This window comes from Lithobates pipiens, unplaced genomic scaffold (assembly GCF_037356315.1).
Source record: "Lithobates pipiens isolate NorthernLeopardFrog02 unplaced genomic scaffold, aLitPip1_a1.2 Scaffold_18, whole genome shotgun sequence".
Classification (NCBI taxonomy): domain Eukaryota; kingdom Metazoa; phylum Chordata; class Amphibia; order Anura; family Ranidae; genus Lithobates; species Lithobates pipiens.
The window spans coordinates 483,771,449-483,788,900 of NW_027507758.1; the positions used below are offsets into that span (position 1 = coordinate 483,771,449).

The 17,452-nt window shown below is 46.0% G+C and overlaps 1 protein-coding gene across 9 annotated transcripts in view; it reads right to left on the reverse strand.

Annotated features, from left to right (window-relative positions):
• Positions 1–17,452, reverse strand: part of SNED1 (sushi, nidogen and EGF like domains 1) — a 287,199-nt gene that overhangs the window by 111,978 nt on the left and 157,769 nt on the right. For all 9 annotated transcript variants that reach the window (XM_077488457.1, XM_077488453.1, XM_077488455.1 and 6 more), the window contains 5 exons: positions 9,787–9,900; positions 9,205–9,318; positions 8,937–9,053; positions 5,397–5,510; positions 4,738–4,851 (listed from right to left, as the gene is read on the reverse strand). In XM_077488457.1, coding sequence (XP_077344583.1) covers positions 4,738–4,851; positions 5,397–5,510; positions 8,937–9,053; positions 9,205–9,318; positions 9,787–9,900 — 573 coding nt within the window. The remainder of the gene's footprint in view (positions 1–4,737; positions 4,852–5,396; positions 5,511–8,936; positions 9,054–9,204; positions 9,319–9,786; positions 9,901–17,452) is intronic.

Genomic DNA, 17,452 nt, shown 5'->3' on the forward strand with positions numbered 1-17,452 from the left:
GGCATTAACGTATGCAACCGACCACCCCATCTCCCATCGTGGCATATCCAACAGATTATATGGAGGGACAAGTAAGATGAGAGGGAGAAACAGTAAAAAAGAAAAACTGCCCCAAAAAAGAAAAATGCGACCTGTCCAGGCGACAAGGGGTAGGCATGATATTGAGATGGTGCTAGTCATAGTATGAGCATTGAGATAAGTCCAAAAGGTTTCTTGGAGTTACTTTAATCTTCCGGAGAGATAGGGTGACGTGGTCCAGGATCAACAGAGTGCGATGCATACCTTGAAAGTCTGCGGCATTGTCGAAGATGGTCACGAGTTTGTACCCTAGCGTGGTCGTCTGGCGGGTCCAGCCAGTTAGGTACATCAGTTGGATATTGCTCAAAAAAATTGAAAAAGGCTGGAATTTGATCCGGATCAGAAAGGACAAACTTATGTTCGGCCCTGGTCACCTTGATACTGAAGGGGTGTCCCCAGGTGTAGGTTGCTCCGGCTTGACGTATCAGGTCTAGCAGTGGGCAGACCATTCGGCGCATGTGGAAGGTGTTGCGAGAAAGGTCTGGGTATAGGTGGATAGCTGAACTGTCAAAATCCACAGGACCCAAACGCTATGCTTTGCGCATAATTTTCTCTTTCAGGGTGAAATAGTGAACCCTGCATAGGACGTCACGTGGGCGGTCGTTATGTTCCCTCCTGGGACCCCCCACTCTGTGCACCCGGTCTATCTCAATAGGGGACAAGGCCTCTCTCCCCAGGACTAGGTTGAGGATGGCAGTGACAGATGGTTTCAAGTCCGTACCCGCCGTGGCCTCCAGTATGCCTTGTAGTCGTATATTATTCCTGCAGCTCCTATTCTCCCCGTCTTCTATGCGCAGTTGATGTTGACGAATACGGTGCAGGTGTTCCTTGGAAACCCACTCAAGGGACGTGATGCGGGTTGCATGATCAGATTGGGTATCAGTTAGGGCAGAGATTGCTGTCTGATTAGTGGAGACCTGCTGTTGGATGGCCTGAAGGTCCCTGTGGAGTGAGGACTCCATTTTGACCGCCCAGGACTCAAACTCTGCTCGGAAAGGCCGCTAGAAGAGTCGAGGCTTCGGATCTAGGTAAGTCTCCTGTTGTTGGAGGGGCCACAGCTCCAGGGCCTGCATCTGGAAGCGGGACAGTAGATGTGCCAGATCTGGATGCTACACTTGAATGGTCCAAGTGCTGGGTTGGGGGGGTCATCGGATTCCTCGCCCCTGTCCGTTGCCGGCTGAATAGGAGGAGGGAGTTTGCTCTTATCTGGGTTTTGTGTGGGCGCCATCTTGTCTCTGGGAGTGCAGGGATCGGACTGAGACGTGCGGAGCTGGTATCGCTGGATTGTGCCCTGTTGTAGGTCCGCTGACTCAGTAGATCGAGAGCTGTGCGTGGACATGCTTTTCATGGACGTGCAATGGCTGAGGTAGAGCCTGTTTGCTATGGGCGGTCACGGGCTCAGCAGGACATTTCTTAGACATAATTAATCCGTTTTTCTGCGGAGATGAATGGGCGGAGACCCCAGATGGGCACTTATCTGTTTGGGCTGCTTTTGTGGCTGTGTATGTAGAGATCCAGGCTCATATAAATGTGGAAGCTCAGGAGTATGCGTGCATACAGCAGCCTGGGTGGAGCAAGATGGCCGCCTTTCTTGGGTTCTGGGGCCATATCAGCAGCCCGTGCATTAACGGGGGGGGGGGGGGCAGAACCGTGAGGGTATCCCCGTCTATGGCAACAGACTGCCAGGCCAGGATTTCCAGGGGGTGGGCTTAGGGTGGGGCCCAGAAGAGATGGAGGTGTAGCAAGATGGCCGCCTCTCTAAGTCTCAATAGCCAGGGACCTGGCTGCAAATACAATCATACACAAGCAAATGTCCCCCTAACAACCCCTTTGGGGGTCTCCAGTGATCAGGCCAGGGTGCTCTTGAGGGTGGATGGGGGCGGATTGAGCCCAGGGAGGACAGAGAGGCCACAAGTGTACCAAGATGGACGCCGTCCCTTACCAGGACCCTCCTGGGTGATCTGCGGGCGACTTAGAAAAATCTTTAGGCCCCAGGTGGCAGGCTGGATGTCCCCGGTACTCCGCGGGTGAAAAGACTGCCCCTGGGCTTCGAATTCCGCCGAGCTTGGCCTCCGGGTGGAGCAAGATGGCCGCCGCTCCTCCGTGCAGGCCGAAGCCTCGGACTTTCCTGCTGGGTGGCCGGAGCTCCGCGGACGGCGCACCCGCTCAGCTTGTGTGCCCCAGCGTCCGCTGATGTGTCCAGGGCCTCCGGTGAGGTCTGTTGCGCTCCGGTGGACGTTAAGGCTCTGGGTGTGTGCTCTAATAGCCAGAGCTCACCCCAGGCATGTCCACCAGGGTCTCCGCTCATGTGCAAGATAAATTAAACAGTGTGCAGATCTATACGTTAGCAGATCTATATTGACTGCTGAAAGTTCAGTTGCTATAGGAGACAGCAGTTCAACAAATTCAGTGTGCTGGATCCAGCTTAAAGTCCCTCTACCCGTATCACTGTCTGCCTATTACTATTTTTGGTCCGCGGAGTCTGCCAATTGCTTTTGCATCTGCCTAAGGGTGTCCTGGCCCTAAACCCTCTCTTCCCCAGTTCTTATTATGAGACAATAAAATCTCTTTTGTTGCATTAAAAAAATGTGACAGGCACCCATGTTTCCAACATGCATTACACCCCCATGCCCAGTGACCTGCACCCTGAGGAGGAATGTTAGCTGCCCCTGACTCTGAAGGTCACCTTCAGACCTCTGGAGGGCAGGGGCACCGCTACATTTGTTTGCCAGTATCCAATTCTCCTGTCGACAACAGTATAAACTATACTTCCAAGACGGAAGAAGAACCCCGGAGCTGTGCAATAAATGATTTAAAACCCTTGTGTTGTGTTTTTTTTTTTTATTTTTTTTCACCAGGTGAATGGGTATGGGTACATTGTACCCCATACTCATTCACATAGGGTGGGGGGCCGGCATCTGGGGGCCCCCTTATTAAAGGGGGCTCCCGGATTCCGATAAGCCCCCTGCCCGCAGACCCCGACAACCAACGGCCAGGGTTGTCGGGAAGAGGCCCTTGTCCTCATCAACATGGCTCAGGAGGGGGGGGGGGGCGCTCGCTCGTCCCCACCCCCTTTCCTGACCGGCCGGGTAGCGTGCTCGGATAAGGGTGTGATATGGACGTTTTTTCGGCGTAGGGCTTCCACTTTAAGTCCATACCAGGTGACGGGGCCAGATACGTGTCAATGTTGCTGCCGAAGGTGGCGACATTGACTTCCTTCGCTAGTCCCGGCCACCTGGAGCCGTGTTCAAAATGAACAGACTTTTCTCCGTGTGCGGGAAAGTCCGTTGATTTCAAAAGTCCGGCAGACTAGCACACACACACTCGCAGTCCGGCAGACAATTTTTGAGTCAAAACTACTTTCTAAGTCCGCCAGACTTTTGGGGAAAAAAAGTCTGCTGGAGCCCACACACGGGCAGATAGTTTGATCGTGTGTACGCAGCATTACTCTCACCCAGTATGCCAAGCTATTTATGGCAGACCTGGAGGACAAAATCCTTAACAGCATACAGCAAAAGCTAAACATATATAATATTGCTATATTAATTGTATTTTCATCATACGGCATAAGGTGAAGAAAAAGTAACGAAAATTTCACATACTGTTTAATACATTCACCTACCAAATCAAACAAAAAATCGACTTTTTAAAAGAGAAGTGTGGCAAAATTAAACAACAAACTGCCAAACTTACCTAAGTGGATGCAGCATTGGTCCAATGCTACATCTGTCCCCCACCACCTCTAAGACCGAGTACTGAGCAATCAAATACCGCTGATCTCTCAGTTCTTGTCCTTCAGTAAACAGAGAGCTGGTTGACTGTCAGTCACCAGCTCTCTGCTCTGCCCCTTTGGGCTGTGCGGGTGTGGCTGTCTCAGGCTCTCAGCAGTAGCCTAAAAGGCTGCGCCAGCTGCTATTCCAAGCATCTGGGTGGATCCAACATTAACGCTGGAATCTCTCCAGAGCCTGGCCTGGCTCAGTGACATAAGCCCACTTTTGGCTGATTCTGGGTCACAGAAGTGCAGAACCAACTGCACTCCTGTGATCCACAGGAGAAGTAGGGTCAAAAGAGCCCTACTTCTCCTTTAGGCAAGCATAGAAACTTCCAAGACACCACAGTATCCATCAAGCATGACAAGCTGTACACCTCAATATATAGAGAATCCACTGACCAATATAACTATCTCCAAAGTTCCAGCTTTCAACAGCAACACACCAAACAAGGCATTTAACACTGCCAGGCCACGAGATACCAATGCAAGTGCTCTAATCCAGAAGACAGAATTAAACATAAGAGTACCATCATAATCATTCCACAAGAGCTACAGCAACAAATTCAGTACAAGCATAAGCACTGCCTTGAAAACCCAAAGAGAGAAACTTCTAGAGCACAAAGAGAAAAAAACAAATAACGTGTATCTCTCGTAACCACATTAAATCCAGCACTAGAAGGGATAAGAAAGATAACCAAAGAGCTGCAAACCTTTATAGCAGAGGATCTGAAAGAAATATTCCGACAACCCCCAATACTGGCTTTCAGGCAACCACCCAACCTTAGACATACTTTAATTAGCAGGAATGTATGGCCAGCCTCACACATTACACAAAGCTTTATAAATATCCCTGCATCTCTCCATTAATAATGATATGTACTACTCACCTGTCTCACAATGTATTCCAGTATATCCTTCTGTGCAGACACAGCTGTAGCCATCACTCATGTCCTCACAAGTGGCACCATTCATACAGGGAGATGACAAGCATGGCCTTAATCCTGTGCAGAAAATAGAAACTTTGTCTCATAATTCTTTGTTCAGCCCGTTATTTTTAAAAACAAAAACAAAAACCTATAGATTTCAATCCACACAAATGAGGGAACATTGTATTCTGACACTGGCTCCCACTGCCTGCTGATCAAGGAAAGTTTTTCAGCATCTCCCTTTGACAGAAGTCAATTAAACAATCAACTTCTGTACAGCAGGGACGAACTAATCATAAAGGGGTCGCTCCCTACTGAACTGGCCAAATTTCAATCAGTGTATGCCCACTTTTAAAAACAATTAAAGATAAACTTTTGTTGGGAAAAAAACAAGAAGCGACATTTGGGAATACCTCTCTTCACCTATTTGACCTAAAAAAAAGACATACAATTTTAGCGTACTAAACCACTTCATTATGTCTGGTGTTTACTGGAAGAATATAATCCTGAATTTGAATGCTAAAAACGAAGCCTGAGTGCAAAGATTTATGCCGTCAATTTACACTTTTATTAACACACTATAACTAACATTTATATGACACAATAGATGAACATCTCACCAGTTTCACATCTCTGTCCAATGTATCCCCATGGACACATACAGATGTAGCTGTCATCTATGTCCTTGCACATGCCACCATTCAGACAAGGAGATGAGGCGCATGGTCGAGTTTCTAAGAAAATTTGAAAAGAAAGCCAATGATACTATTTAAAATCTTAATACTTTCATGTTTTAAGAAAAGAAGACCCTGCTAGAGAAGGACTTTGCTGGCATGTAACCCTTTTGTGGCCGGGTACTGTCTGACAGGATACGATTTCGACATGGGACTGGTATTTTTGTAATTCCAATGAGAGCAATAACAATATTTTCTTTAAAAATACACTAAACTATATGCAGAAAAACACAGCACAATATACAAATCTCTTACTTGTGTATTATAATAACATAAAACTGTAAATGTAATTAAACTTTTGAAAAAATGTTTTGTTTTTTTTAAACCAAAGAGAGACCTGTGATCACAAACATAATATTTACCAATCTTATCTTCTTTCTTGCCAAGTACCGTATATACTCGAGTATAAGCCGAGATTTTCAGCCTCTTTTTTGAGGCTGAAAGTGCCCCCCTCGGCTTATACTCGAGTCATCGCTGTCTGCCCGCTCGATCAGCGTGTCGAGCAGACAGACAGCGGCCATTCTATTCAAAAGCCGCGCCTCCGGCTCCGCCTTCGCCTGTGATAGGCGGAACACTGAATTTCCCAGCAGCCTGTGTTCCGCCTATCACGGACATCGTATCATCCTCGTACTACGGACGAGGATGATACGACGTCTGTGATAGGCGGAACACAGGCTGCTGGGAAATTCAGTGTTCCGCCTATCACAGGCGAAGGCGGCGGCGCAGCTTTTGAATTTTACAATGGCCGCCGACGAAGAGGGCACGGGACGGAGGCAAGGCAAGGCACGGCACGGCACGGGACGGGACGGGACGGGGGCAAGGCAAGGCACGACACGGGACGGATGCAAGGCAAGGCACGGCACGGGACGGAGGCAAGGAGGCAAGGCACGGGACGGAGGCTCGGGACAAAGGTAGGCTGGACACACACACACACACACACACACACACACACACACACACACACACACACACACACACACACACACACACGGATGGATGGAGACACACACAGGGATGGATGGATGGATGGAGACACACACACACAGGGATGGATGGATGGATGGATGGAGACACACACACACAGGGATGGATGGATGGATGGATGGAGACACACACACACAGGGATGGATGGATGGATGGACACACACACACACAGGGATGGATGGACGGACACACAGGGATGGACGGACACACAGGGATGGACGGACACACAGGGATGGACGGACACACACACAGGGATGGACAGGCATGTCTCACCCTCGGCTTATACACGAGTCAATAAGTTTGCCAGTTTTTTTGGGGGTAAATTGGGGGCCTCGGCTTATATTCGGGTCGGCCTATACTCGAGTATATACGGTATATTACATTGGTCACTGGCCACCTAGAGGAGTCTGCAGCCACATACTGTATAACGTGTCCTTGATAGCCAAGGGGGTAAAGGGAATGAACAGTCTTCCTATTTATTTATGTTTTTAACATGTAAAAGAGGTCATATTAATGCAAATACCCTTTATAATGTGTACTAACATAAAAAAAGCCTTATTTTTTGTATTATTTGTATCTATATATGCACATAAGAGTACCTGCTCACTGCCTACTCAGGCCCTGCTTTTTGAATTGCAGCGCTACACCATGGTTGTACTTTACTGATCCTGCTTACAATGCAAATCCATAAGTCCACTGACACATTGAAAACAATGTACTCACTGTGTGGTTTATAGCTTATCTCATTTTTTGTTAAGCAGAGAGGAATCCATTTAACTTAACCACTTAAGGACCGAGCCCCTTTTTTACACTAGTTGTTTACAAGTTAAAATGATTTTTTTTGCTAGAAAATTTAGAACCCCCAAACATAATATATATATTTTTCAAACACCCTAGAGAATAAAATGGTGGTCATTGCAATGCTTTCTGTCACACCGTATTTGCACAGCAGTCTTACAAGCTCACTTTTTTGTGGAAAAAATACATTGCGCCCACTCGTGGAATGGCGACAAACTTTTACGCTTAAAAATCTCCATAGGCGATGTTTAAAATTTTCTGCAGGTTATCAGTTTTGAGTTACAGAGGAGGTCTAGGGCTAGAATTATTGCTCTCACTCTAATGATTACAAGTGTGGGTTAAACACTGTTTTCATATGCAGGCGCTACTCACGTATGCGTTCGCTTCTGCGTACAAGCTCATCGGGACAGGGCATTTTAAAAAAAAAATCCATATTTATTTTACTTTAATTTTTTTATTTTGACACTGTCTTTTAAAAAAAAAAATTCGGGCCACTTTTATTTGTATTACAAGGAATGAAAACATCCATTTTAATAGAAAAAAAGCATGAAAGGACCTCTTAAAAATGAGATCTGGGGTCAAAAAGACCTCAGATCTCATATTTACACTGAAATGCAAAAAAAATGTCACTTGAAAAAAAATAAAATAAAAAATTCTCCTTTAAGAGCTATGAGCGGAAGTGACGTTTGAAGTCGCTTCCACCCTCCCATGCTATGGAGCCGAGCGGGGGCCATCTTCACCTCAGTCAGCAGCCAGGCATCCATGGGAGATCGCCTCTGCTGCTACCGGAGACCATGACCAGAGAGCAGCAGGAGTGGGTGGGTAACTCTCCAGTCGCCGATAAAAGTGATCTTGCGGCGACTCTGCCGCAGAGACCACTTTTATCTTAAAGAGAAACGCACTGCATTCCCAAAAATACCGGGGTTATGGCAGCTAGCTGCTGCCATAACCCCGGTATTTAGCATCAAATTACTGACATACCGGTACATTGTTTTGTGTGAAGTGGTTAATCAATGAGATCCTTTGTTAGATGCTCATTTCCAAATGTCAGTATTTAATACAATGACAACATACCTTCCAACATTTTGAGATGGGAATGAGGGAAACCTACTAACAAATGTATGTAGACATAGGACACACCCCTGCCACCCTCCTTAAACGAGAATTAACCAAAAAAAGGTTAAATAAATCCACAAGGACTTTTTTTTACCACTACTATTCCTTTATATTGTTTTTTTAAATTTACAAATGCAGAAATTTAGAAATTGGATGAAAGGTTTAGCACTGGGAAATACTTTCTTAAAGATAAAAAGTGCATTTTATAGACAACTATATGGATCAGACCAAAATGATGGACAAATGAGGAGGACAGAGGGACATCGCTGTAAATCAGGGACAGTCCCTCAAAATCAGCAACAGTTGGGAGCTATGTGACAACATATGGAGGAGCAAGTTTGTAAAATGTAAAAGTCATATCAAAATGAAAGATATATCTTACCGAGCACTCACTTTTTTTCCCCTTTACTTAGGAGACTAGACAAGGTCTAACGTGATTCTCAGTACCAATCTGCCCCAACACCAGCCACATACACTAAAGACACCAACTACAGCTTTAACAATAAAGTGAGACAAGGGTAATTTTACCTGTTTCACAGTGTGAACCAGACAATCCTCGAGGACACACACAGATATAAGTAGTAACACTCACGTCCTTACACACTCCCCCATTTAGGCATGGAGATGAAGAACATGGTTTAATCTCTAAATAAAATGAGATGTAAAAGAGTTTGTTTTTATCACTACATTTTTCCAATGTGAAGCACATATACATATGCTAGACAGCAGCCTGCATCAGTCAGGTAAAATGTACACCTCTAGTTGGCAGAAACCATAAAGTATATATAGCTCTTACCTGTCTGACAACGAAGGCCTGAGTATCCTTGTCTACACAAACAGGTGAATCCATCAGGTGTATCCTCACAGATGCCCCCATTAAGACAAGGAAAGGATGCACATGGTTGGATCTCTAAACGAAGAAAGAATATTACAAAAGAACTCCGCTGGGAACAAAAACATCTCGGTAAAACTGGCAAGCAGCTTCTTTCCTAATGTAAATAAAGAGGGTGAAAATGCTAATATTGTTGCATACTCATTTAAAAATGGCACCCTGCCCTCCCATCTCACTTGATGTAACATGCTATACTATGCCAAAACACAAAACAAAAGTGTCATAAGAAAGAAAAAATCTTCAAAGAAACTGCGGAAGTGGGTAAAAGAATATAAATGATTCAGTATGAAGGTGGCATGCTATATTTTTCTAGTAAAAAAGACCTTTTATGCTGCAACGCTAGGCAATGAAAGGTCCTCTTGTATGATCTGTCTGGGCATGGCCGCTTTATCAACACAGGAGATATATTTGAAAATGTATTTATTTAATTTTATGTTCTGATAATGGACTGAATAACAAGATACAAACTTTTTTTAAATTACTAACCTGTTTGACAGCGTTCACCGGTGTACCCCCCTGTACACACACAGCTGTAACCATCTTCCAAATTCTTGCATGTTCCCCCATTCAGGCAAGGAAGTGATGCACAGGGCCTGATCTCTAAACAAAGAAGTAGAAATTATTAAACTGAAAACGTTATAAAATATTACAAAAGAACCACAACAACATAAAACCCACATAAGCTAGTGTTCCCACCACTTTTATGATAGCGCTATAAATATCAATAAAATTATTCTACAGTCCTCAGAGTATATAGATGCTAAAAACAGGCCCCAAAAGATCAAAAGAAAACACCTCCAATTCTTCTCAAAAAGAAGACAATAGATCAATGGAACTCATCTTATATCAACAAGTAAAAATCTATGTTTGCATAATTCTGTACAAAAGCATATATACTGTGTGTATATATATATATATATATATATATATATATACACACACACACACACACAGTATCTCACAAAAGTGAGTACACCCCTCCCATTTTTGTAAATATTTTATTCTATCTTTTCATGTGACAACACTGAAGAAATGACACTTTGCTACAATGTAAAGTAGTGAGTGTACAGCTTGTATAACAGTGTACATTTGCTGTCTCCTCAAAATAACTCAACACACAGCCATTAATGTCTAAAGCATTGGCAACAAAAGTGAGTACACTCCTAAGTGAAAATGTTCCGATTGGACCAAAAGTGTCAATATTTAGTGTGGCCACTATTATTTTCCAGCACTGCCTTAACCCTCTTTGGCATGAAGTTCACCAGAGCTTCACAGGTTGCCACTGGAGTCCTCTTCCACTCCTCCATGATGACATCACGGAGCTGGTGGATATTAGAGACCTTGGGCTCCTCCACCTCTGTTTGAGGCTGCCCCACAGATGCTGACTAGGGTTTAGGTCTGGAGACATGCTTGGCCAGTCCATCACCTTTACCCTCAGCTTCTTTAGCAAGGCAGTGGTCATGTTGGAATACTGCCCTGCGGCCCAGTCTCTGAAAGAAGGGGATCATGCTCTGGTTCAGTATGTCACAGTACATATTGGCATTCACAGGGGCGGCTCTAGGCATTGTGAGGCCTTAGGCAAAACTTAGACATGAGGCCCCACTGATGCCCTTAATATACGCAGAAGGCGTTCCCAGATTGAGATTCTCCTGCGGTGGATGGGAGAAGTGATGTGCGGGGACGCAACATCACTCCTCAATGGCTGGCAGGCAGAACATCAGGAGTCTTAGGTTAGGCGAGAGGTGAGTGTAACAGGGCTCTTAACGTTGCCTGCACACAGCAGCATTAAGATGTCTTGTAATGTTTTTAAAGTGCTGCAAATCAGATGTTCGGCATGCTTAGGGCCCTTTCACACCGAGCCGCCTAGGGTGTCAGTGGTAAAGTGGCACTATTTTTAGCGCCGCTTTACTGTTGTTTTAGCTGCACTATTGGGCCATTAGTGGGGGGGGTTTAACTAGCTAGCGGCCAAAAAGGGGTTAAATCCACCTGCAAAATGCTGCTGGAGTAGCGTTTTGGCAGCGGTATCACAGCGCTGCCCCATTGATTTCAATTGGGAGCAGCGGTGAGTTCACAGCTCCAAAGAAGCTGCTGGCAGGAGTTTTTCTGACGCCCTGCCAGCGCACTGTTCCAGTGTGAAAGCCCTTAGGCTTTCACACTGGAGTGCATGGAGCAGCTGTTTTAGGGCATTTTGCAGGCGCTATTTTTAACGCTATTACGCCTGCAAAACGCCCTCAGTGTGAAAGGGGTCTTAAGTGAGACAGGGCTTCTAACGCTGCCTGAGCACAGCAGTGTTAAGGTAAGGTGACCAGATTTTTAAAATGAAATCCGGGGACATTTTTTATTTTTTTTTCTAGTAATGGCAGCAATCAGTGACTCATAGCGGGACTGCGATATTGCGGTGGACAAAACGGACACTAAGTGACACTTTTGATACTTTGTGGAAACCAGTGACATTAATACAGTGATCAGTGCTAAAAATATGTACTGTCACTGTACTAATGACAATGGCTGGGAAGGGGATAACATCTAGGGCAATCAATGGGTTAAATGTGTGCCTAACAAGTGTTTTCGCACTGTGGGGGAGGTGCTTTTACTAAGGGAAGACATGGATCACTGTACCTGCTTTGCAGGAACACAGGATCAATGTCTTCCATACTGACAGAATGGCGAACTGCCTTGTTTACATAGGATGCAATGTAGTCTATTCACAGACACCCCCAAAGCACACCTGTGTTGAAGTCTTGAAGGCACTGGCAGCCCCACGATTGGATCTGCTTCCCCTCTATTCCTGCTGCTGGACATCATCAGCTGAGCTCAGCTGCCTCTCTCTGCCAGTCGCCTTCGCCACCTGCCTCACAGCCTCTCAGGTCTCCCTCTCTGGGCCCCGGCTACTACTGGGTGGGGAGCGGAGGAAAATGACTGGCTGGGATTTTAGCCAAGGCAGAAGAACATGTGTGCGGAGCTGAATGGGCATATCCTGGAAACTGAAGAAATAGTCCATCTGCTCCGACCAGCACATCATCATCAGAAAGGGACACAGATAATGGAAAAAAATACACCCCCCTAAGCCTCCGGCCCAACCTCCTACAGGAGAGAAAAAAATAAAGGCAGCGGGCAGCAGCTGCCGGCTGTTTTCACCATAGGTTAGGGTGGCCTAGGGGGAAATTGCAACTGTGAACCCTGGCCCAGCCCGCCCCTGACATCATACATCACACTTCTCAGTCTGTGTACAGGAGGGTGGCTAAGTGGACGAAGGTCTGCTGAGCTCCTGCCACCCTTCTCAGTGCCACCCACCATAAAAGCAGCGGGACCGCAGGTGAGACAGTGATGCCCGGTAAACACGGTGAAGGGGGTTGCCCATCGTGGCAGTTGTGGAAATGATAGGCGGCTTCACAGCCACTTGTAACACTTCCACATGAAAGGTCACAGTTGGCTTTACTAAAGTACACATACTCCTAGCTGCTATAGTGGCTTGGTGTGTAAAAAAACAAAAACAAAAAAAAAAAACACATTCAGCACTGTAAAAATCAGAATCCCCAGCAAGTGGCTGGGGATTAGCATTTTACTGCCCCCCTATCCTAGCCCCTGAGGTGGCGGCTTAAGCCGTCATATGGTAGTGCGGGCCATAGCCCTGGGGCCACTGTTATAGGGAAGTTTTTAGGCTTGGTTCACACCAGTTTTTCCCACTGCAGTGCAAATCACATGTGAAGGACCCTTTTTTGGCCCGCACCAGAATTGGATTGCATGGGTGTTCACACCCATGTGATCTGATTCATGTCTGAATTGACAGTTTGCACTGCAATGCGGGAACCCGCAGTGGATTCGCAGGATTCTCGCATCACACCTGCAAACCCACTGTGGGTTCCCGCATCACATGTCACCCGATGGCACAAACTGCTGGGAGTGTTAAATAAAAGTTAATGACACTCCCAAATCAGTTCACATATTGCAGTGCAAACTGCAAATTCGGACAGGAATCTGATTGCATGGGTGTGAAAACCCATGCGTTACGATTCTGCTGCGGATCAGAAAAGGGGTCCTGTGCAAGTCTGGTCTGAATGCAATGTGAATTCAGCCATACTAGCTGTATGGCTGAAATCGCATTGCACAGAAATTGCATGCGATTTGCACTGCAGTGTGGTACAAATCGCATTCAATGTCGGACATTGTTGCAGTGTAAACTAGCACTAAGGCTGGGTTCACACTGCTGCGGGGGGAGATCCGGATGTGATTCGCACCACACTGCAGTGCAAATCACATCCGATCTCCGTAGCGATGCGAGTTCAGCCATACAGATAGTATGGCTGAATTCGCATCGCTCCCGCAGCAAACTCGCACGGGACCCTTTTTTTGGTCCGCAGCAGAATCGGATCGCATGGGTGTTCACACCATGCGATCCGATTCCTGTGCGAGTGTGCAGATCACACTGCGATATGCGGACGGATCTAGGGGTGTCATTAACATTTCATTGACACTCCCAGCCGTCCGCATAGGGCAGTGTGAACTGCCGGCGGGAGGTATGCGATGCGGGAAAATGCTGCGGATTCGCGGCGTTCCCGCATCGCTATGATATGAACCCAGCCTAAGTCTGAAATCTTCATCTCTAATCATTGGTGCATGTTTGTAGCTGTGAATAGGGCCTGCAGGCAGTATAAGACCCCTTTCACACTGAGGCGTTTTTCAGGCGCTTTTGGGCTAAAAATAGCACCTGTAAAGCACCTGAAAACACGGCTCCCCTGCAGTCTCAGTGTAAAAGCCCGAGTGCTTTCACACTGAGGTGCTGCGCTTGCAGGATGTTATAAAAACTCCTGCAAGCAGCATCTTTGGAGTGGTGAAGGAGCGGTGTATACACCACTCCTCCACTGCTCCTGCCCATGGAAATTAATGGCCAGCGCTGCTGAACTACCGGCAAAGCGGCGCTTTGCAGGTGGTTTTAACCATTTTTTGTCCGCTACTGGGGGTTAAAAGCACCCAGCTAGCAGCTGAAAACCTCTGCAAAAACTACAGTAAATGGCCGCTAAAATTAGCGGTGCTTTACTGCTGACGCCCCAGTCTGAGAGCACCCTTCGGGCCAAAGAATAACAGAGTGGGCAGTTCCTATAGATGGCAGTAGATAATGGCCGAGTGACCCTCTTACCATACCTGGGGATACAGCTCATTCTGGGTTGCCTGTGGCGATTCCGCTGGGTAGAACCCAGATCTGTATTCTGGACATAACTTCATGCCTTTCTTCACAAGGGATGGTGCTGGCTGTGTGGCTTTCCCTGGTGGTGCAGTGCAATGAGATTCTCTCTCTCTCGCTGGAGTTCTGGGTGCACTTCCCCAAAAGCTCTCCTGAGCTCCTGGCTCTCTTTCCCTCCTCTTCAGCTGGACACGCTGAGGGCTGCAGTTTCTTCCAATGGAGTTGCAATGTCCAGACCTCGGGACTACAATTCCCACAATTCTCCTCTCTGCTTCAGTTTAGTGTTTTTTTTTTCTTGCACAATAAGAAGGAGGGGGAAGAAACATAGTCAGCACAGCTCCCGACTACAGTGATGAGAGGAGGAGGGGGGAGGAAAGCCCACAGCTGCTGCTGCTGCTCTCTCTGTCCACACAGACACAGCCGCTCCGATCTTCTGCTGCTCTGGAGGGGGAATGGGCAGGAAGCACAGAGAACCCTTCAGTCTTTCAGCGGCGGCTCAAGCAGGGGGGTGAAGGAGGTCTCCTTCTCGGACTGCACCTGTCATTTGCCGGCGGCTGGCGGGGAGAGCAAGGGATGGGGATCCTGGCACTCCACATATCAGGCAAATTCAGCGATGGCGAGGCCCCTGCGATCGTGAGGCCTAAGGCGATCGCCTAATTTGCCTAATTGGAGAGCCGCCTCTGGGCATTCATGGTTCCCTCAATGAACTGTAGCTCCCCCAGTGCTGGCAGCACTCATGCAGCCCCAGACTATGACACTCCCACCACCATGCTTGACTGTAGGCAAGACACACTTGTCTTTGTACTCTTCAACTGGTTGCCACCACACACGCTTGACACCATCTGAACCAAATAAGTTTATCTTGGTCTCATCAGACCACAGGACATGGTTCCAGTAATACATGTCCTTAGTCTGCTTGTCTTCAGCAAACTGTTTGAGGGCTTTCTTGTGCATCATCTTTAGAAGGGGCTTCCTTCTGGGATGGCAGTCATGCAAACCGATTGGATGCAGTGTGCGACGTATGGTCTGAGCACTGACAGGCTGACCTCCCCACCACTTCAACCTCTGCAGCAATGCTGGCAGCACTCATACATCTATTTCCCAAAGACAATCTCTGGATATGACGCTGAGAACGTGCACTCAACTTCTTTGGTTGACCATGGCGAGGCCTCTTCTGAAGTGGAATCTGTCTTGTTAAACCGCTGTATAGTCTTGGCCACTGTGCTGCAGCTCAGTTTCAGGGCCTTGGCAATCTTCTTATAGCCTAGGCCATCTTTATGTAGAGCAACAATTCTTTTTTTCAGATCCTCAGAGAGTTCTTTGCCATGAGGTGCCATATTAAACTTCCAGTCACCAGTATGAGAGAGTGAGAGCGATAACACCAAATTTAACACACCTGCTCCCCATTCACACCTGAGACCTTGTAACACTAACAAGTCACATTACACCGGGGAGGGAAAATGGCTAATTGGGCCCAATTTGGACATTTTCACTTAGGGGTGTACTTACTTTTGTTGTCAGCGGTTTAGACATTAATGGCCTTCACCTCTATAGATCGGTAATAAATGGAGGCTTACCAGATCCCCAGTGACCCCTTGTTAAAGGAGGTCAAAATGCGCAGATTCGATCACAGATCACAAAGACGTCTCGGTACAGGATGCCAGAAAACAACCCAATCATTCGGATGTAACGTGATCTTCCAATCCGCTCGGATCCACTCATAGGCCTCAAAACGACGTATCACCAGGGCGTTCGTTTTAACCTATGGCATGGCTCCTTTCCTTACCAGTAGGCTATAAAAGGGTTTGGCACAATGGTGTGGGCGTACCCCTGATGACGTCAGACCTTTGACGAAACGATCGTCGGGTAGCCACGCTCACACCCATTGTGCATCTGCGTTCGCACTTTTACTTTGCTAGCAATTTGTTCGTTTTTAAACGTTATTTGTATTTTCGGGTGACTCGTGGAGTCATTTTTAGCACTCAAGTAGTCGGTTGAAATAAATCCTGTTCAAACTGTATTACACGATCTGTCGCTTTTTGTTTCTTTTGGTGATACGTCGTTTTGAGGCCTATGAGTGGATCCGAGCGGATTGGAAGATCACGTTACATCCGAATGATTGGGTCGTTTGCCAGCATCCTGTACCGAGACGTCTTTGTGATCTGTGATCGAATCTGCGCATTTTGACCTCCTTTAACAAGGGGTCACTGGGGATCTGGTAAGCCTCCATTTATTACCGATCTATAGAGGTGAAGGGTCCACGTGGTCAAGTATTATTATTGTTTTTGAATAAACAAGATTAGCTATCTTTGCTTCATATTCACATTGGACATTATTTTGTTGCATCAATTTATTTATGCTCATTTGGATTCACAGTTCGTTTTTGATTCTATTGGACACTTGAGTTTCATAAATATTTTTGATTCTATTGGACACTTGAGTTTCAGAAGTATCTTAGATTAATGTTTTTCACAATATTTATATTAATGTTTTTTCACAACATTTATATTTTGATTTCACAGTTTTGTTTGTTTTATTTGTATTAAGCCACATTCATATCTAGTGGCCAAGCGCTGCACTTTATTTCTTTTATTTTCCTTGTGCCCAGTATCCTGGTTACAGTGTTCAGCTGCTGACTTATTTGTTTTTACTAAGCGCAGATTTTTTACTTCTTTTTTATCAAATTTACACTGTTATACAAGCTGTACACTCGCTACTTTACATTGTAGCAAAGTGTAATTTCTTCAGTGTCATCACATGAAAAGATTAATAATAATAAAATATTTACAAAAATGTGAGGGGTGTACTCACTTTTGTGAGATACTATGTATATATATATATATATATATATATATATATATATATATTTAAATATTTCTTTCCATATCATTTTCTATTGAATTCAAGTCAGGTGATTGGCTGGCCCATTCTGGCAGCTTCATTTTCTTTCTTTGAAACCAATTGAGAGTT